The sequence below is a fragment of the Bactrocera neohumeralis genome, chromosome 5 (assembly GCF_024586455.1).
Source record: "Bactrocera neohumeralis isolate Rockhampton chromosome 5, APGP_CSIRO_Bneo_wtdbg2-racon-allhic-juicebox.fasta_v2, whole genome shotgun sequence".
Lineage (NCBI taxonomy): Eukaryota > Metazoa > Arthropoda > Insecta > Diptera > Tephritidae > Bactrocera > Bactrocera neohumeralis.
In genome coordinates, this window is record NC_065922.1 from 40,334,020 (window position 1) to 40,357,003 (window position 22,984).

The 22,984-nt window shown below is 34.3% G+C and overlaps 1 protein-coding gene across 1 annotated transcript in view; it reads right to left on the reverse strand.

The window, feature by feature from the left end:
• Positions 1 to 22,984, reverse strand: part of LOC126758680 (homeobox protein unc-42) — a 33,001-nt gene that overhangs the window by 6,285 nt on the left and 3,732 nt on the right. The window contains exons 2-3 of the mRNA XM_050473029.1: positions 14,975 to 15,153; positions 10,381 to 10,488 (exon numbers count right to left, since the gene is read on the reverse strand). Of these exons, the coding sequence (XP_050328986.1) occupies positions 10,381 to 10,488; positions 14,975 to 15,153 (287 nt within the window). The remainder of the gene's footprint in view (positions 1 to 10,380; positions 10,489 to 14,974; positions 15,154 to 22,984) is intronic.

Sequence of the window (22,984 nt, forward strand, 5' to 3'; positions counted from 1 at the left end):
GCAAAAGCAAGCAAGAAAACAAGCAACCAACCAACGAACCCACTCGACTGCTAGCCCGCCGGCCAACGAGCCACCTGCAACCACCTACACACTCATTCATGCACAGGCGCATAACCATCGTCACCATCACCATCATCAACATCAACATCGCCATCAACGCCACCACCATCATCTGTTTCCCAACATTGCAAAGTTAAATCCGCCATTCCTGAAAGCAAAAAGCAGCCAAGCGAACACAAATATACCCTTAGTACACAGACGAACAGACAACTAGCATGGAATGGATGGAACGGATCCCAATTTCAACCCAAGGGGGATGAGGCAAATCGGCAGCAGTAAATGTTGAAATGAATTTCGAGCAAACTTACACACAAACATACCAAATTTGTACAGGATTACCCTGCAGATAGTTGAGCCCTCTCGAGCCTAATGTAAGGCCAAAATGTTTTCAAATTATATCTTTAAAATCTTCAGTCTTATTAAGTATACATATGATATTTTGAAGTTCTGCTTTAGATCGCAACAATTTTCTACATAAAATATAAATACCACATGTATGAAAGCAATGAAATATTTTGAGATTAACTACTATTTCCAACATGACGGTTAGTTTTTTTTATATAAAAACACTCTTCCAGGTGCTTTTATAAACTCTTTCTTGCAATTTTGTAAATGATGTTGCTAACTTAAAGGGGCGTTAGAACTCACTTACCTTAAATCGAAGCCGGGTGCCCTAGCTTAAAATATTGAGGGCATAATATGAAAGCAAGTCGTAAGTTCAAAACTCACGAAGCAGTTCGCAACAACTCGGACTGAAATATGAAACGACTTGGCGCATTTTACGTCGAGATCTTAAATTGAAAGCGTACAAAATTCAGCGTGTGCAAGAACTGAAGCCGCTCGACTTTCTCGAGCGACATCGATTTGCTCTATCTCTTGAAAAGTTCCAAAAAGATCCGACGTTTTCGGGGCAAATTTTGTTCAGCGATGAGGCCCATTTCTGGCTCAATGGGTATGTAAACAAGCAAAACTTCTGCATTTGGGCCGAAGAGCAACCTGAAGCGATTCAAGAGCTGCCATTTCATACAGACAAAAGATCGGTTTGATGTGGCCGGTGGAATCTTCATTTCACATTTCTTCAAAAATAATACCGGTGAGAACGTAAGCGTCAATGGCGACTGTTATCGTGGCATGATAACCGACTATTTGATGCCTAAAATTGAAGCTCGTGATCTCGGCGATATTTTTTTCAACAAAACGGCGCCACTTCCCACACATCGCATCAATCAATGGATTGAGAGAACACTTTGAACTCAACGAATGGCCCATTTAACGTGGCCAACGTTGAAAGAGATAATCTTCAAAAAATAAATGCCAAAGAATGTTCTTTCGAATGATAATAAACATTCCCCATAAAATTTGAAGTTTATATGTTTTTTTTTTTTAAGTAGAGAATGTTGAAATATATCACCCTTTACATATGTATGTACAGCTGCGAGCAGTGAAATAGTAGTGGGTGTTAGAGCTTTACATATCTGTGAGTTATGTAAAATGTCAAACAATTTTAACATCCATTGAAATGCAAAAGTGGATCATATTTTCCAGGCTATGTTTATTACTAAAAATATTTAGATTTGAATATGTATAAGATATGTTTATTTACAAAGATGTGTTTATGTATGAAAATTTTGGGGAGCAGTAAAATAGTAGTAAAGTACTAAAAAATTTTTTTAAAAAATACTGAAGGATTTTTGCAAGTTTCGTCTATAGGAGATCTTAGTACTTGGTAGCATGGCCATGATTTTTGATAACAGCAATATATCGCTTCATCAGAGAATCTACGAGACTGTGGCATCTTTTCAGTGGTATGCTCTGCCATGATTGCTGCACTACGGCCCACAACTCGTTGTTGTTTTTGTGTTTATCCTTCCACACGGCTTTCTTGACATCTGCCCAACGGTTTTCAATAGGATTGAGGCCAGGGGATTGAGCTGGCCTATCCATGACTTCAACTCCATTGACCCGAAACCACTTTTTTACCACCTACTGGTGTGCTTCGGGTCATTATCCTGCTGAAATATCATTTTCAGCGGCATGTCCTCTTCAGCAAATGGTATCATAATATGCTGCATTATATCCCCGTATGTGTATCGGTCCATTATGCCAGTAATCTTGTGAATTGGGACTACACAAAAAAATTGGGCCTGTAAGAAAAACAGCCCAAACCATGATATTCAAACCGCCATGCTTCAAAGTTTTTGTGCTGAATCTGGATTCGTACTCTGCATTAGGGGAGCATCTTAGATACTGATGGGACCCTTTACCGCCGTATAGAACAACTTTCGACACGTCTGTCCACAAGATGTTGCGCCATTTCTCAATCGGCCAATTCAGGTGTCCTTTGGCGAATTTAAGACGTCTTGCTACATGATTTTTTTTTATAACGGTACTTTTCGAAGACAGCGGACATATAAATTATGTGTATGTAGAAGTTTTCTCACTGTATGAACACCACAGGCCAGGTTAAGTTCATTCCGAATCTCTAGGTCGAGCACATCTTACAACTATTTGTGTAAAATTCTCAGAAAGAATCCATCTTGCGCCCCTTTTTTCGCCTTTTTTTTATAAATAATTGCATTGCGAATCATTGTGGCTTAACACCCTACAAGTCTTTCCACTCCATTGTATAATTTACCGTTGTTTATGACAGATTGAATCCATTCTCGTTTTTCTTCACTACAGTGCTTCCCGCGGCCCAATAAAAGGAGCAAAATCATATATTTTTTTGCTTTTTGCATTGAATAATAAATAAAATATTAGGAAACTTACTTTTTGTTTGATAAAATTAAATTTTGTTTAGTAAAAATTATCTGTTTGTAATCAGCTCATCGTTCACTACTATTCTATTGCTCGCTCATAAAAACAGATATCCCAATAAAATTGGCTCTAAAAAAGTAACGGTAAGTGTTTCACACTTATTGTTGTGAATAACAGGACCGTTATACTTCAGAGAATATAACTAAAATAATGATCGACGGCAATATCATAAAATAAACAAAATTTAAAGCAAAACTCTCTTGACCAATAGGCACTACTATTTCAATGCTCGCAACTGTATGTATGTTATATGACATAGCGAATCGTATATCGTTTGTATATATAAACACATACACGTAGGCCATATAAGAACGGGTTATTCATTTTGTTACTAGATATCTTGTAGATTTAGCATAGCTATCATTTCTAAAATAATATGATTTTCCCTAAAATGTTAAATGAACATACCTTCGAATGTACATTATTTTCATAGTTTATACTTTTTCATTTCAAGACCGCTAAGTATCCGCTGCAAGACACAGACGTTGCCGAGTCTTATTGCTTTATTTTATTTCGCAATCTACTTGTCATCAAGGCGCCAGCAATACGACGAACGCACACACAGTCATAATATAGACACAACACTAAGCTACCCCATTTTGTGATAAATTATTTTCTTCAAAAGCTTCCATCAACTTACATACATATGTATGTATGTACGTACATATGAACATATACATATGTATGTATGTTCAAATTTCAGTAAATTCATACAAAAAAATACGATATAAAAAACGACACAAAATAATATCGTCCTTCCATTTTGCTTGGCTTTCATCTTAAGACATTTCCACGTCTCCACCATTAAAATTGCTATTGCCATCATAGTCTTTGATGCTACCTCCATTAATATGGGTATATCTGTGTATTTACGATTGTATATGTATGTGCCGCAATGAACGGCGTCGTCAACTTGAGCTGCAGGATTTGCTCCCTTCTTTATACGCACTGCGCGACGTTTCGGAATTTTTCGTTTATTTTCTGTTTGCTTCGCTTTTCCATTCGCCTTCCTTCATATTATATTCAATTTCAAATTTAGCATTTCTCTATATTTTGCAATATCAGTTTATATTTTGTAACAAAGCATGCTGTTATTACTAAGTATACTATAAGTAGATATACAAGGTGCTTTCCAAAGTAAACAGGAGTTTTTGAATCTAGCGCCGCCTGGTGGAGGGCCATCTATGTATATATCGACCGGTGCGTTAGAATCTGCTATCTTTATCGATTGTCAATTCATGACATTTCATTGATTGGAAGTGAAGCTATTGTGTTTTAAGTGTCAGTATGTTTATGTTATCGGTGCGAAAATGAGCTTCGAACAAAGAGCCAACATTAAATTTTGTTTTAAAATTGGTAAAACATTTACCGAAACGTTTCAATTGATGAAACAAGTTTATGGCGATGATTACCTATCCCGTAGCAGAGTGCACGAGTGGTTTCAACGTCTTTAAAGTGGTCGTGAGGCCATAAATGACGATCAACATGTGGGCCAATCAAAATCCGTGTTCACCGGAAATTCCATCGAAACTGTGCGTGAATTCATCAAAAATCAGCCGAAATCATCATTGAAATTCATGGAAATGGAATTGAACATCTTCAAAACATCGATTTATTGCATTTTGACGGAACATTTGGGCTTACGAAAGGTGTGTGAAGGGTGTGTTCCGCACAAATTGACTGACGACCACAAATTGCTCAGAATCCAACATTTGAAGGACGATTATTTGACCAAAAATCACATTTTAACCATTTAACCACTCACCGTATTCACCTTATATGGCACCGTGCGACTTCTTCCTTTTCGGAAAAATGCATTTGCCCAGGAAGGAAAGCGTTATGCAGACGTAGAGTCCATTCAAAAGGCTTGCACCGGCATACTGGCGGCCAACGAGCTAAAACACTCGTTCCACATGCTTTTGGACCGTGCAAAAAGCTCTATTGAAGCAGAAGGAGATTATTTTGAATAAAATAAATTGATTTTGCCGAAAAAACCAATTGTGCTTTTTTTAAAGTCCTGTTTATTTTGGAACACACCTTGTATTATAATTATTATTATAAAAGTATTATTTCGTCTTAGTTTTCTATTTTAATTACGTGTTCTTTCGTAAATATATAACATAGTACATATATGAAAAACAAGAACGCACCGTTAAAATAAGCAATTTATTGAAGGGTCCATCCGTGTACTTTTACTCGAGATAATTTTATCAAAAGTATCTCAACGGAATAAGGTGTGCTCTAAAGGGTATGCAACTTTTCCTACCTAACGATTGTTTTCTATCGCCGATCTCGTATCTCGATTTCGTAAAAAATAATTTTCAAAATAATCAGTATAACGAATTGATTACTTGATGCAGAAACATATTAGATGACTTTTTCTCAGTAGGATGATTCTCTTAAAAAATGTCGTTATAGAGTATAATAGTTTTGATCAACCAACGGTAGGTTGTATGTTATATATAAATATATATAAATGATCAGGAGGAAGAGACAAATAGGTTTTTAGAAACCTCTACGAAAATATCTTCACCCTGCGCCTCTGAGGTAAGCCAATTCACGTCACAAAACAGTCGAAATCGAACCTCAACTTTTTAAGTCTTCAGATACCGAAGTGGACCTAACTGCCTATAGCTTCTTTGAATCGAAAATAACAGTAAAACTCTAAAATAATATTGAAGCTCAGAAAGAATATTTTCCTGATAATTGTATGAAATACTTTCCATATCGCTCATATATGGTACTTAATATAAAGACTTCGAATTTCCGGTTGACCTTATACCGTATATACCAGTCAATATGTGTGAGATATGTTAAAGAACTAAAAGAGCGTCTCTCTATAATAACAATATATTCTCTTGCCTAAACTGGATAAAAGCGGGTCAATACTAACACAATATACGAGTTTAAAACTTTCGATTGATAAGATGTCTTAGGTGGATAAGGCATCTTAGTAAAATTTAATAAACGTATAATATCCTGGTTATTTAAGCAAATGTATATGGGAAAGAACGATTGCAAATCGAAAGTATTTTCGTTTTAAGCAATAAGACCGATTTGATTTTCGCTGCTATATAAATTCGGACTGCAGATACATTTCGAATTCTATCTGGAATCTGAACCAAATTTGCCACATCTCATCAACTCTGAAGGCTTCAATGATTTAATAAAAGTCTTAAAACTACAAAAAAATAAAGCATATTTATTGACAGCGCGGTTAAAATAAATTAAAGAAAACTATATAATGGACTATGCTTGTGTCAAGACATGAAATATTTATCTTTGAGCCATGCAAATTGCGAGTATAAAATGTTAGGTTACACCCGACCCCATTCCTCATTTGTTTACCCCTAGATATTGCGAATATTTTAATATATTGAGTAGAGCCCTCAATGGATGCAATGGGTGCACAATTTTTATACTCTCGCAACAAAGTTGCCAAAGAGGGTATTATAGTTTTGTTCACATAACGGTTGTTTGTAAGTCCTAAAACTAAAAAAGTCAGATATAGGGTTATATATACCAAAGTGATCAGGGTGACGAGTAGAGTTGAAATCCGGATGTCTGTCTGTCTGTCCGTCCGTGCAAGCTGTAACTTGAGTGAAAATTGAGATATCATGATGAAACTTGGTACACGTATTCCTTGGCTCCATAAGAAGGTTAAGTTCGAAGATGGGCAAAATGGCCACTGCCACGCCCACAAAATGTCGGAAACCGAAAACCTATAAAGTGTCATAACTAAGCCATAAATAAAGATATTAAAGTGAAATTTTGCACAAAGGATCGCATTAGGGAGGGGCATATTTGGACGCAATTGTTTTGGAAAAGTGGGCGTGGCCCCGCCCCCTACTAAGTTTTTTGTACATATCTCGGAAACTACTATAGCTATGTCAACCAAACTCTACAGAGTCGTTTTTTTCAGGCATTTCCATATACAGTTCAAAAATGGAAGAAATCGGATAATAACCACGGCCTCCTCCCATACAAAGGTTATGTTGAAAATCACTAAAAGTGCGTTAACCGACTAACAAAAAACGTCAGAAACACTAAATTTTACGGAAGAAATTGCAGGAGAAAGCTGCACCCAGGCTTTTTTTTAAAAATTGAAAATGGGCGTGGCGTCGCCCACTTATGGACCAAAAACCATATCTCAGGAATTACTATACCGATTTCAATTAAATTCGGTATATACTATTTTCTTAACACCCTGATGACATGTACGAAATATGGGTGAAATCGGTTCACAACCACGCCTTCTTCCAATATAACGCTATTTTGAATTCCATCGGATGCCTTCTCTGTATAATAGATGTATACATTAGGAACCAATGATGATAGCGGAATAAAACTTTACAAAAATACGGTATTTGAAAAATATGTAAATGACGGATAATGAAATCTCGATTATCACTTTATCATGCCAGAGTATAAAATGTTCGGTGACACCCGAACTTAGCCATTCCTTACTTGTTTCATATGTTATTTTAGAATTTTATTATCATTAAATTATCATTAAAAGTTGAATCAGAGTTCCATTAAATTTTGTGGGCACAAAAAAATTTCTGGTGCCGAAACTTTCAAAATGTTGGAATAGGTCTTCGGTGATAATTGTTTGTTGCGAGCAAGTGTTTTTGATTGGTTCTTTGAAAATTATTCAAAGAAAAATATAATGCCGAACATGCAACAAAAAAAGACCCATCATGTATCAACAAAGAGATACCAAGAAGACCAAGGCCACGTAAAACCGATATTAGTGTTGACCAAACCATAGCATGGAAGAGCAAAGCCGATTCTGTTAAGTCACCCAGAGATTTGATGATCGATATTAATGACGAAAATGGTGTGGACGTGTCCAGAAAGCCTTTTGGACGAATTAACATGAAGGAACCACTTCGGTCAAAATGACACATCAAAACTCGACTGGCATTTGCAAAGGCCCACAGAGACAAACCAGCACAACGGAACGTGCTTTGCAGTGACGAAATCAGGATAAATAAGTTGGGTCTAGATGGACACACATTTGTACGTCGTCCACAAGGTCAAGCCCTTAAGCCTAGGTATAACCATAAAGGCAATGATCCAAAGCACACCGCAAAGGTAGTAAAGCATTGGCACGACAATAGATATTGGATTGGCCTGCACAAAGCCCGGATCTGAATCCAATAGAAAATTTATGGAATGAATGTCAACAAAATAGCGAGCGAAAAATTAAAAAAAAAATTAAGATTTATGTATATATATATACATATATAGTACAATATATTAACGAAGTGAACAATCTTATGCCATTTTTTTATAATTTTTATAAATTTTTGGCCTTTTTTTAAACCCTTTTCAGATTGTGCTATTTATGTGTCCCAGCTACCATATAGGATACCGATGTTTTCGTCTTTTTTTAACGATAATATAATTTTTATTGTTTTAATGCCTCTTTAAATCCTTAAGTGATAAACTTAAGCGGCTATGCCAGTGTGACGCTTGAAAAATTAGGCGATTTTCGTGAATTTTTTTAAAAGAAAGTACTAGATTAAATGTTTCGACGTTCTATGGACGTAATAAAGTATATTTTTAGCTATATTAATTTTTTTTTTTTACAAAAATATTGAAAAATAACGGAGTTATGTGCTGTCTGCGGAAGTGCCGAAAAAAAAAGTGCTTCAATTGCTGGCATGGCTCCGGTCGAATGAGTAGGTGAAACAAAAAAATTCAAAATGTTTATTAAACTTAAATATATTTTCTATACAATGAACTACGATCTTTGAAAAATATCAAAAATTAGGAAAATGGCGTAATTTTGAAAAAAAAAAATCGTTTTCTTACGAAAAAAATGGTCGTTTTTTTAATGCCAAATTGACAATTTTCAACCACTCAAAAAGATCGTAGTCCATTGTATAGCAAATGTATTCAATTATACCCAGTTTTAATTTGAATTGATCGGTCATTTTCTCGTTGAGTTATGACGTCAGCAATTTTGAAAAATGTCGTTTCGAGAAAAACGCGTTTAAAGTTTCACTTATATATGTATGTCTGAACCTCTGAGCTGTCGCTGTTTAGAACGCTGCCATTAAAAAACTATTCAAGATACGACCTTGCCGATTTCACAGGATATTTTTGAATATATAAACTATCGAAAAAGCAAGAAAAAAAAATTTTTTGAAAGTGTCACACTGGTATAGCCCCTTAAGGAATATATAAAAGTTATTTATTTGATGACCAAGTGTGCTATTTATGTGTCCATGGCTGTATATTCAGTAATCGCAATAGCCTTTAGAAAGACTAAAGTGTATTTAAAGTATACAATTTTCAACCAATGACCCAAACAAATAGTTTTTTTTTATTATTTTAAATGTTTTTTGTTTGGTTTAATTTTTGCAATGTGTTAATATTTCAAAAGTGTTAGATATGTAGATGGATGTATGTAGGTATTGAGTTCATTTCTCTTTCTAAATTAGTACAATTATGAATTTGTAGGCAATTGTCAAAATGTATGTAAAAATATACATATTTATGTGTTTATATAATATATTTGCAAGTGAGTGCATATGGGTAATCGCAGATTAAATGTGTGATAAGGTTTTAAAAGCGCATTATCAAGTCATCAAATGACAAATGTGATGCGATGTCATCAGCTTTCAACTCTTACCAAATAGCGCCACCAACAACACCAAACACTCTTAAGGTTTGAACCATTAACCACCGTCTTATTAGCGAGCGAAAACCATATTTTATTGCAAATGTTCAAATATTTTCGATTGCGGCAGTACTATTACAAATTGAGCAGCAACCCCAGCAATTTGACGAACGCTGCCCGCCTTTCCGCCTTCCCGCCTACCCTTGGCCAGCCGCTATTTGAGTCGGCACAGAAGCGCTTTTAAGTCTACATCTGGTCTAAAATATTCACGAGCAAGTTAAAATAACGCAACATACTTTGAGGCGTACCAGCGACAAGTGTTACAGTAATATGAGCAAGGGTGCTTCACCAACGGCACCACCCATCGACTTTACTTGCCGCACAAGTATTTCGCCCTAACGAGGGTTGGCGTCATTATAAAACTATAAATTAATTATAACCGCGGGGCACAAAGGGAACTACGTGTGTAAATCCATGACGAACCATGTGCATACATATGCGAGTAAATGTAAATGTATGTACGCATGTAAGCGGGTTTTGATAGCCTTCTAAGCCGATGAATCGGATGTCAACAGTTCGAATTGTTTTGTATTGAAATAAAATAATGATTGCACTTTACAGCGACACTGCGGCCAAATGCTAGACGCGTTGCAAGCATTGAATCGGAATAATCGCCGACTAATCGCTAATCATGATTAGCACGGACAGCAAAGTGATACATACGTGTACATTCGAGTACAAAGAGATATCTGATCGGGCGACAATGGAGTTTGTGTTTTTAGCATGTTTTTTATGATTATGATTAGTTGCGCTATTGTGGTGAGTCTAATTGTTTATTGTGCGACCATTATCTCAACTGTGGGCTAACTTACTTGTATTCGTGCTTCATTCAGCTTCGTCGTTCGTGCCAGTTCCTCTCTGCAGTAAATGTCCGGGTAATGTGATTTTGCAAATGCTGCCTCCAGCTCGGCTAGTTGCTCCTAAAAAAATATCAAAAATATATTTTTAAACTCGCAAATTTTATCAGCAACGATAAGAAAATAGAACATTGTCTTCGAAACTATATTCATAACTTAACTTATTTAACAAATATTTCATACATCGCAAACAAATAGAGTTAAGTTCTTGAACCAGTCGAACCTTTTTCTGATCGTGATGCCAAAAATTTATAAAATTGCCACCAATATAACGTATATACTTATATAATCGTATAGTACATATACCAAACTTTTATGGCGAAAATGGTTGAAATTGATCCACGAATCACCTCTGCTCTCAATCTTATATTTAAAATAAAAATGAAACGCATTTCGTTATGTGCCCGCATAAGAGCTGAATATTGATTATACTGAGAGTTGTTACTGAATAAGAAAAAGTTGAATAACAATTTCAGAAGAGTGCATAATAGCTCACAAATATTCCTGAAGCACAGAATAATTCAATATTTAAACGGCAACGATCAAACTTGTGTGTTCTTACGTGTACTACTATCTGGGTTTTAGCCGTCGATTTTGCTATTACATTCGATGGATGTTGATCAAAACATTACAAGATGTTTAGTTATAGGGCGTGAGAAGCGCCATCTTCTGCTCAACTCCTGCACTATTATACTTACACTATAACAAGAATGTATGTATGTATGTACTATTCCTTAAGGGGTTAGGGGTGGTCAGAATTTTCGAAAAATTAATTTTTTTTTTGCATTTTTGTTAAACGTAATATCTTGAAAATATTCGCTGAAAATTTGAGTTGATCCGATAATTAGTTTTTGAGTTATTCGAGAAATAAGAAAGAGAGCTCGGGCACTTCAAAGCGCTAGTGTGAAACTTTAAACGCGTTTTTCTCAAAACTATGTTTTTTGAACTGGTGACAACTGTAACTCGAAAACCGTTCAGTAAATTTTAATGAAATTTATACAGCTTTTCGAATACATAATAAACTCGGGCCTGATCGAAGGATTTTTTTTTTCAAAAATTTCGATTTTTTAAGATCAATTAACTGTTAATTTTTTCGCAAAAATTTAGAAAAAAATTTCCTGAGGCCGCCATTTTGTTAATTTTGAAAAAAAAAAAAAAATCCTTCGATCAGGCCCAGGATTATCTATTTATAAAACTATTTTTTTTTGTCCGATTGATTTTAGATGAATCTCCAAAGACTTATGGTTGTCACCGCAAGTACCTTTTTTTGGAACAGGGTCAACACAAACAACTATAACTTTGGAAACTAAAATTTTTTTTTTGAAATTTTCGTGACCTCAAGTCAACACATTCTATAATAATGCCATATTACTACTTTTGTAAAATAACACGATTTAATAGCAAAAAAAAAATACTGAAAATTCTCATTTTTTCGTGCCTCTGACTACCCCTAACCCCTTAAGTGATTTACGAAGTCAATAAAAAATGTAGATTACCAATTTAACTATTCCATTATATTGTTATCATGATTACTGTTATCCTCACATACCCAATATAATCAATTTAGCCTCTTTGATTTAGTTTATACTGCATCTACATAGGTTAATTATGTTTTTTTAGCACAAAAATTTTCGGAGTAGTAACAAAACTAAATTCCTATAACACTAGTTTACAGTCATTTTGTGACTGTGATGTTAGAGCCAGTTTCTTGCTAAATTTGGGCAGCTAAAACCGAAAAATATAGTAAAAATTTCCTAACACGTAGGATTTTTTGTGTTATAGTCAAGGGGCGTAGGGGTCAAACTACTACCATTTACTAAAATAACAAAAATAGCTGTACGGGATGGAAAATTTTTGAACTCAAATTTGTTATCAGGACACCTCAAATATAAAGATCTCTTAGCGCATTAGTCGCAATTTTTTCCTTCAGATTTGTTAGTAGTGTAATTTATATTTGTTAGTAAAATTATATTTTATTCACGTTTTAGTGAAATAATTATTTTTTTATTCCTTTGCAACATTTGTAAAGCTGTTCAAAACGACGAGACAAGTTGAATTTCAGGTGACTATTTGGCAGTGAAAGTGATAAGTGCTGGAATATCTTCTCCGGATAATATTGTGTGCTTGTACTGAAAATGGATAAAATCAGGTGGGTATTACCACCGTCCTCAATTACCTAATAAAATAGTTTCTTAGAACTAAATTTAGATAGTAGGTCGTATGCTCATTCGGCTTAACTAATTACTATAACTTTATTTAGATCTGAAATGTTTAGTTCAAAATCAACCAAACTAGTATACGTAAGCGTATTTGTGTCTGTATTTGAATAGTTTTGGTTAATTATACCCTGAACAGGGTATATTAAGTTTGCAACGAAGTTTGTAACACCCAGACGGAAGCTTCGGAAACCCTATAAAGTATATATTTAAATGATCAGTATGTTGAGCTGAGTCGATTTAGCTATGTCCGTCTGTCTGTCTGTCCGCCTGTCTGTATATATACGAACTAGTCCCTCAGTTTTTATCGTATTGAAATCGTTTTGAAATTTTGTAATCGTCATTTTCTCTTCAAGAAGCTGCTCATTTGTCGGAACTGCCGATATCGCAAATCTATAACCTATAGCTGCCATACAAACTGAATGATCGGAATCAAATGCTTGCATGCGAAACTTCCTCATTTGACAAATATATCATATATATCGTAGGAAATTTGGAAATTTAAGAACTGAGTAATTGTTCATATAAATATATAAGTTCTGGACGACCTGTCGACTTTGATGAAAATATTAAAAATATATATAGGATATATATGCTTAAAAATCGTATAAATAGCTCGACATTTTTCTCGGAAGTCCGTTGGAATGTTTTAATATATTTTGGGCATAAACGGGTTTTAAATAACTCGTAAACGATAAAGTTGAAAGCTCTTTTTCTTTAAAAAAGTACCCTAAACTGGTCTCTTTGGTCGTGCTTGATAAGAAGTTCTATTTGACCGTATTGGGGAGCTTGCATGAGAACAGCCCGCGAAAACGACCGGAGTTGTCGAAGAACAATTTATTTATTTTACACGATGATAATGCACCATCGCATCGAGCCATGATTGTGAATCGATCAAGCGCCGTATTCACCAGTTTTGGCTCAGTATGATTTTTTCTTGTTTCCCAAACTGAACTTGCCGCTCCGTGAAGCTCGTTTTCAGTCGATCGAAGAGATAAAACAAAATTCGCTGAAGGAGCTGAAGGACAACACAAAAAGTGCTTATGAAAAGTGTTTCAAGGACTGGAAAATCGCTGCCATAATTGTATTGCATCTGGTGGGGATTACTTTGAGGGCGACAAAATAAACATTGATGAATAATTAAATATTTGGCGTTTTCTCTACAATTTCCGTGTACTTTTTTGTCACAAAAACAAAAGTAAAACCCACTTTTCGACTAGAAAGAACAGAGAACGGCAAAAACTAAATCATATTGCATGTTGTCTTTACCAATGATTGTTTATACAAAGATGGGAAAAGCAAAAACAGTTGAAATAGCTAAAAGTTAATAAAAAAAATTAGATGTTTCTGTTGGGCTGAATGGAGGGGTATTGACTGGTGACAAGTAGGGTATATGTGGAGTTTTGGTATCCAATAACATTTAGCCAAGAAATTTGATTGATATACCATGATCCATTCCATTACAATACATTTCAAACATGGACCGACCAACAAGAAACAAAGTCAACCAGAAGGGGAGATAAATCGTCTTATACTATATACTGTATATATAGTATGTATATTGGAGCTAGGGAAATTAAAACTAACAGCTTTGCAAGAATTGTATATAGTCATATACATATGTATGAAAAATGGTCCTTCCTGCTTACTTTAGAAAGTATACGGAGAAAAATACGTCCTTAAGTTTAAAGCCTATTTTCATGTAAACAAAATTTGTTAGAAAAACATCTTTTTTTGGCCAGTAACTCGTTTTTATCCAGCCACTTTTACCGATCTTTTGTACTTACTCATCAAAAATCGATTTGAATTTCGAATTTGCAAGGAAGTTCATTTAGTAATAAAATACTATTTTTGTCAATATCTTTTCTGAAAAAACCGATCGATTTATGTAACTGTTCATGAATGTAACTGTATGATGAAAATGTATAATTTCTGTGTATATTTGTGCAGTACACATATGTAATTATACAAATATCTTAAAACAACATTTGAATGTGCATTCTAATTTTTCAGGCAATTATTTTAAGTTTTACGGCCGGACAATAAGTTTATGAAATGTCGTTATGACGTCTTACTGAAACAAAAGTATTTTCTAAAAGAATACAGAATTAGATACACTAAAATATTTTCCATAAATTCCTAACAAAATTTTCAATATATTAAATAAACGGGACTTGATTGCTTGCACCAACAGACAAAATTGGTTGCTAATATAATATTGTACATCTGCACACATATGTTTGTATAGATATGGTGGACGTACACACAAATGTTATGTAAACTAGACTAGTATTAAGATTAGAGTTGATTCGAACAAGATTTATGTAACTGACCTGTGTAAACGTCGTCCGATGTCTTCGTCTCGCTGGAGTCGGGCAGGATGCTGTGGTCGGTGTATGGCCGGCATGTTGACTTAACGAAGATAAACCATTTCCGGGCGACGTGACACCGCCGGAAACAGACGAGAGTCCCGTATTAGGTTCGGGCTTGAGCTTCTTAAATGCACCTTCCGCTGCAAAATTCAATTTAGTCCAAAGTAAACTATTTAATAAATATGTATGTACACTTAGTCGTCATTTATATATAAATTATATAAGTATATTGTTTGCGTATGAGGTTAAATTAACTAGACTTGAGATAACTATGCCAACAGCTGTTGATTTCTTAAACACGTGACATTTATGTATAATTTGAGGCAAACCAACATACAATGGCATGTACCCAGCTACACACACATGCATACACGGATGTTCACACTCCTCGGCATACACATTTTTAAGACCATCCATCTCATGCACTCTTATACGGTACATTCAGTCAAAGATGGCGACTTTAAGGCGGCATATAAAATACCGGCAAATTATTATTCAAAAAACGTTTAAGCGCCGCCAAGCACTGACCCTAAAATTATGAATAATTAGACTAACCAAACTGCGGCCACAACACAAGCAGAAAGTCAAGGCATACGCACACAAACACAAGAGGGCGAAAAGGCAGGAAAGTGTGTGCGGGTTGGTGACGTTCAAAAGATCAACAATAATAACACTTGTATGTATATATAGGTAGAACAATATTCCCGCAATGGTGAAGATGAAGCAGAAAACGTAAAATGTAAAGCACAGGTGCGTCTAACGGCAACGCAGCGGCCTAACGGTCATATGAATATGCAACATTGGGATAATTTATGCAAATTTTATATTAATCGAGGTGAAATTTCATCAAGTTAAAACTCATCCTAAGTAATTTGCGTATTTACATGAATGTCTGTCTGTCAGCTTTTACCAAGCAGGTAAAGAGCGACAAATTCGACAATCACTTAATTCGGAGTCCATGTAAAAGACGGTTTGGCGCAATGAGTAGTAGCTATGAAATACATTAGCGGCATTAGCGTAAAACTAATTTCGAAACTAACAGTAAAGTCAGGATACCACCGTAATGAAGTGATAATAACAACCCATATTTTTCACGCCTTTGGAACTAATTCATATTTTATGAAAAAAGTCTTGTGGCACGAAACACAAATTGTAGAACAATTGTAAGAACAAATATTATATCCATTCGCGGTTTTTACGCTAGTCTTCGTGCGCAACATTTCAATTGATTTCATACATTTTTGCGAGAATTAACAACTCGGCGACTTAAACTGGAAATTATGGAACTATTTCACTAAATTTGAGATCAGTTCTTAAGGAGTTATATACATACAGTTTAAACTTTGAAAAATTCGATATTTTTTATTTTATTTTTTAATGAATTTCTGAATATTTTCTAAGTTACACGCAAATTTGAAAAGGCGTTTCAGGACGCTTGGAAGTACAATACCAAACTTTAAACGCGTTTTTCCCAAAATGGTGTTTTCAAAGCCGGTGACCAACATTACTCGGAAACGGCTTAACCGATTAGTCTCAAATTTTAACACAAGCTTCAAGTTTTTAGTAACAAGTCGGGGATTTTGCTCACCGATAAATACTTTAAAAACAATTTCAGACCGAAAGTTTGGTCAAAAATCGATTTTTTTTTTTGAGAAACCGCCATTTTTTTAAATCACTTGGCTTATTCCTTGGATTAATTACTGGATTTAGCATTACTTTAACGAAATCTGTGTGACTTTTTAATTTCAGAGGTTCAGAGACATTGTGGTCACCGCAAAACATCTTATTTGAGAGAAGCTCCAGGAGATCAGCTGTAATTTTTTTCCAAATAAATATTTTCACTAATACTAAGTCTTAAAATACAGTTAAAAGATACCATAATATGTGTACAAATTTTTGGATAATAAATTTAAAAGTTTTCTCAGAAAAAAATCTGGAAAATTCAATCTTTTCGGCCTTCTAACGGTTTATAACTCTTTAAGATAAGATACCGAACGCATTCAGCTATATTCGGGGGATTGTACTAAATTTTGCTTTCATATAATTCTTGTTTTATCTATTTGATCGAAGTTTTACTTGCCTCGGTTTCAAGTAGTAATTTACAACGAGTTCGGATAAGTCAGCTGAAATATTTTATAAAAATAAAATACACATAATTTGTAGAACTTCTCTTGGTTTGCTCACATTTTAGAGTAAAATACAGGGTCTTAACAATTTTTTTTAAATAACATTAACATAGGTAATTAAAGGGCACATCTGGTCACGCACCCACAGAGGGAGTATTTTTTAATAAAAACACCCAGTATCAAATTTTTCAACATTAAAGGGTATATTTATATAAAGGTTGTCAAAAAGTCTTGCGGTCGAAAGAGACCGGCATAGTAGCTTGTAGCATCGGTCAAGAGCTGGGCATGAGTCATCAAAATTCATTTCAATTTCAAAAAAAAAAAAAAAATCAATAAAAATGCCGCAAGACTTTTTTGACAACCCATTATATTTTAAGAATACAGAGTACATTAAAAAATATGTATTATTATAGTTTTTACATTTAGCCTATCGATATCTTAAAGAAGAAACAATAACTCTTTTTCTTAAATACGAAGATTTAAATCTACTTTGAAGTTACACTCAGAGAAAAGTTTTTACAAATTTGTTTAGGGCCTTACTTTAACCATCTTCACGATAACGAAACAATAAGTTCCAGTTTGTAAAGAGAATACGGACACAACATATTTTGAATTAACAATTTCGTTCAGACGATTTGGTGCCTGTTTCCAATTTTCAGCTTATAACTCCCAAACTGGTATCGCAACTAGAATTTATTGTGCACCTAATTGACTGTGTCGGGTGAAATATTAATTAATTATTATTAATATATCGTCACCTGAAATGCAAAATAACGTAACAACATTTTCGGAAATTTACAATGGCGTGAATGAAACACGAAATAAAATGGAACATGAGTGAAAAAATATTTTAATATTGGTTAAAACTGGTTTATATCTGAGTGCAGAACCTGAAAATGTTGAAACATATGTAATACTATGAATGTAATTTGAAGTAGTAAAGCGTAATTTTTTGATGATACGTTATTTTGCATTTCAGGTGACGATATGTATATGTGTCTTGATCTGAGTTCTTGCTGCAAATCTCAACAAAACGCAAGAAGCCTTACAGAACGTAACAACTGTATCAATTTTAATAACAACAAGAAGTAGTAAGACTCTGTTCATAGTTTTAAAATTCTTTATTTATTCTTGAAAATCTATGTCGCCTCAAAGTAATCCGCTAGGCACCAATGCACTTGTGTCAATTGATCCAAAACGGTTTCCCCGGAGCAGTCTTTTGACTTTGCTGATTAGCCGGAAGTCACACGGAACATAATCAGGAGAATACGGTGGTTTCGTGTTGAAAATTTGGCGAAAACTCACGAAGAATCAATGCAGTATTATTTATTATCATGGTAGTTGTCGGCCCGTAATTCCGGCATCTTTCTTGGCACCACATCTCGAACATTCTTTTTTTTTAACGTGTTTTTTTTCATGACAACCTGCTAGTCGGAAAGCATTGTTTCACAGACGTTAACGCGACGTTGTTGTTCGAAAAAATGAGTAATTTTGAAACCAATCGTGCTTCCATTTCTCTTAGGCCCAAATGATCTTTCAAAAATTCACTGATCTTTCCGATAATGTAAAGTTAATCGCAGCATATCTTTATTTTATTGACGTGTTGCTCATCAGTTGATGTTGCTGGCTGTCCTTAACGAGGTTCGTCGTCAACGCGTTCTCGACCCTCTTTAAATAATTTGTACCAATCAAAACACTTGCTCGCGACATTTAAGGCGAATGCCTTTTCCATCATTTTGAACGTTTCGGCACCGGAAATTTGACTCTGATTTTGGATTTTTTTTTTGTGGAATAATTTCACTCATCGTAAACATTGTCGAATACACCTTATGTACTTCAGAAAGACAAGCGTATACTAAACACTAAAGATTATTTTGATGTGACTAGAAAAAAATTTCGATGAAAGGGTTTTCGCGAGAAATTTAATTAAAAAGTCTTACCATTTTTGTCACATAACACTGTCTCAGACATTCGGAATTAAGGATTTTGAAATCTTTTTAGACTCCAATCATATAAATTATAAATATTACTATTATTACACGTTTTTTTGAAACCAAAACGGACAATCAATAAGTACCATTAAGTTAGTCTTTTTCATTGGAAAATTATGTTTCCATAGATTAGTGCTGGGAAATATGTTTGGGTCTTATGTAAGATATAAATATCTTTTTTTTATCTTAAAATAAAAATAAGCTCATTTTTTGTTTTTATTTAGTTTAAAATCAATCCGATTATGCGAGCAAACAATAATAAAGCCGAACAGAAATGAGAAACCGCGCTTTTGCTTTTAAAGCTTTTATTTAAATATGTATCAGATTGAAGAATACTTTTTACTTTGATTTTTACAAAGTTATTCTTTATAAATATTCTTATTTAAATATGTATGGCCACTGTAGATTTTTTAAAAATCGTTTTTAAATTGGATCGTCTCAGTGTGAAATTTTCAAGCGATTTTTTATCGGATTTTTAATTTAAATTCTTCAAATTTTAAAATCGAAATTCAAATTATTATAAAATCATTTCTTTTTTTAAAAAGCGTTTTTCTCGAATGGTGTTTTTCAAAAATATTTTGAAGATTTTTTCCGATTTGGAATGTCAGCTTTTATTTTTTTTTAATCTTCCTTTTTTTCTACGAAAAACTTTTGAAGAAAGGGTCAAATTCGATAATTTTTCAAATTTTCCTACAAATTAGTAATCTTTTTGAATTTTTTGTTTTAGATCAAAATTGCGGCCGTAATCGTGGACATCGTACAGAACTTTTTTTTTACATGTCATTCCAACAATTTATTTAACTATTATGCACCCAATAAATAAACATAAAAAAATCGATTTGTATTCGTCATGAATGTATTTATTTATAAAAAATGCGACATCAATATTAAAAAAACAACTCGAAAATCAGTGATTTTGGAGGGTCACACTGAAACGATTCCTTAAACTATGATTTAATTTAATTTAAAAATTTTTCAAACGACTTTAAAGTTATATAACTAGTAAGCCCATCTCCGGCCCAGCAATAGTTATATGTGACACTAATGCCGCTATTCTGCTTGTCACGATTGTCTCATGTCATACTACTATACTGTATCTGCCAGAATACCAAAATGAGACTCCTGACTAACAGAATCACTACATTACGATTGTGACAATTAGAGACATGAGACAATCGTGACAAGCAGATTACCGGCATAAGTATAAACACGTTTTTCTCAAAACGATTTTTTCCAATTAGCGAGACAAATAACTTTGGCAATTATCTTTAGAATTTGATTTGATAGAAGTACTTGGATATAGAAAAATTTCGTTTGATTCAAAACTTTTTAAATTTTGATTGATAAAATTTTAATTTTTTGTGTTCAAATGCCTATAATTTTTAAAGGAATCAAAATCTTGAAATTTACCTAGGTTCTTCTATTTGATGTGATTAACAACTTTTTTTTTGTGCCAGGGCGACAATTGTGGATGCTAAATGTTCTAAACGATCAAAACTTTTTTCAACAGCTTGAGGTTCAAACTTGATAAGTATTTCATTAGTTATGTGATCAAAAAAATTACGAAAACAATTAATGAATCTGCACATGATATTATGCCCGCTACAGTGCCCATGCACCTAAACATATTTTAAGAAATTATTTTCATATTCACATTTTCTTTTATTCATCATTTGTCAAAAATTTTAAATATATGGAAATCCCGTCAGACAAAAAATTGCTAGTTATGTCTACTAGAGTATAGTCTGATTTTTTTTTTTTTACATAAAAATATGTTTTGAATATCATTTTTGTCACAGCATGTTATATTTAGAAATTTTTATTATAAAAATACCTTCAAGCAAATTCGACTAGGAACTTCTCAAAAATTGTTGAGTTGAACACAACAATCTTTCGGCTGTTTCGGCGACTCGAATGGCATTAACTATACACATTTTTTAAAAAAGCAGTAATATTTCTAACAAGTAAGGAAAAGTAGGTTCGGGTGCAACCGAACATTTCATACTCTTGTAACTTTCCAGGAGTAAAACTCCGAAAATACCTTCAGGTCTAAAAGGTTTGTTAGTTGCATGGGGTCTTGGACAAATTAATCCTAATCCTTATCCAATTTAGGTGCAAAGAAATATTGTTTTATTCATTCATTATTTATTAAACTAACTCTCACATTGGTCGATATATGTAGAAAAACTGGAAGTTTGAAAATCGTTATATTAAACATATGGGGGCTAAGGGAAGTATTGACCCGATGCAACCCATTTTTACACAAGGGTTTATTATTATCAAAGAAACATTTTCCCCGAATTTCAATAACATATCTCAGAGATATGAATGTGGGCGCTTAAACAGTTATGGTTCGATTTTGGCAATTTTTATACTCGAGATGGCATACCTTAGAGCCACTACTTGTGCCAAATCATATGGAATTTATAATTGTGCTATATGGGAAAGTGACGTGGTTGTAGTCCATTTGCGCCAATTTTAACAATTTAAAGATAATGTTATGTATCGAATTTGATTGAAACTGTTTGAGTAAGTCCGGATATGTGTTATTTCACCTAAATCTTATTATTTTGTGCCAACCTATAAAGCTCTCTTGTATCATCTTGGGTTTATATTTAAGTATTCACATATCGCACTTGTAGTAGTTTTTAAGAAAACTGTTATATGGAGAGAGAACGGATTATAACCTGATTTCATCCATTTTCACACAGTCGGTAGGGGTTCGTATAGAGTTTGTTCTGAGCGAGTTTGGCTATTGTGGATTAAGTCGTTTAGAATATGCGTACGTTAAACACATACAGGTGTCACTTGTTAATGCGATCTCATATACCAAATTACAGTTTTATATCTCAATTTAGTGTTAAGTTACAGCATTTTATACATTTCTGGAGCAAACTTGTTGAGGAAAAGTATTTTTAGCATTTCTTCAAACACTGTAATAATGATTTTGTCAATTAGTTGATGATTCATTTTTACTTTGTTCACATCTAAAATTCTTAATATTGTTCTTTTAAAATGTCCGCCAAAAGGTTATCTTTTGAAGTGGTCCAAGTATTGTAACTAGCGATCCAAGCAGAGGTACTTTTTTCAATTGCCTTTTTTGTTAGATCACGCGTGAATCGTGTCAAGCTGTTCTGTTTGGCATTTCATCATGGAAAGACTAACGCCTGAACAACGTTTACAAATCCAGCACGCAGTGAAGTAAATATAGCAGCCGTAGCTGAGAGTGTACAAAAAGACCGTGCAGAGTCGATTTGGAGCCGTTCGCAGCAATATGGACTGACGTATGGAACGACTTGACGCATTTTTGGATGAGATCATAAATTGAAAGCGTATAAAATATAGATTGTGCAAGAACTGCGGCCGCTCGAACTTTCCAAGCGACATCGCTTTGCTCTATGAGCTCTTGAAAAGTTCGAAGAAGATCCGACGTTTTCGAGTCAAATTTTGTTCAGCGATGAGCCCCATTTCTGGCTCAATGGGTATGCAAACAAGCAAAATTGACGCATTTGGAAGGAGAGCAACCAAGAGCTGCCATTTTATCCAGAAAAAACGCCAAAAATGGTTTGGTGTGGTTTGTGGGCCGGTGAAATTATCGGTCCAAATTTCTTCAAAAATGGCTGGTGGGAACGTAACCGTCTATGGCGACGGTCGATAACCGACTATTCGATGCCGGAAATTGAAGCTCGTGTGATTTCGGCGACATTTGGTTTCAACAAGACGGCGCCACTTCCCACATATCACATTAATCAATGGATTTTTTGAGAGGACTCCTCGGTGAGCAAATAAGACGTTAGACTTTTTCCTGTGGGGCTATGTAAAATCTAAAGTCTATGCGGACAATCTCGCTTCGA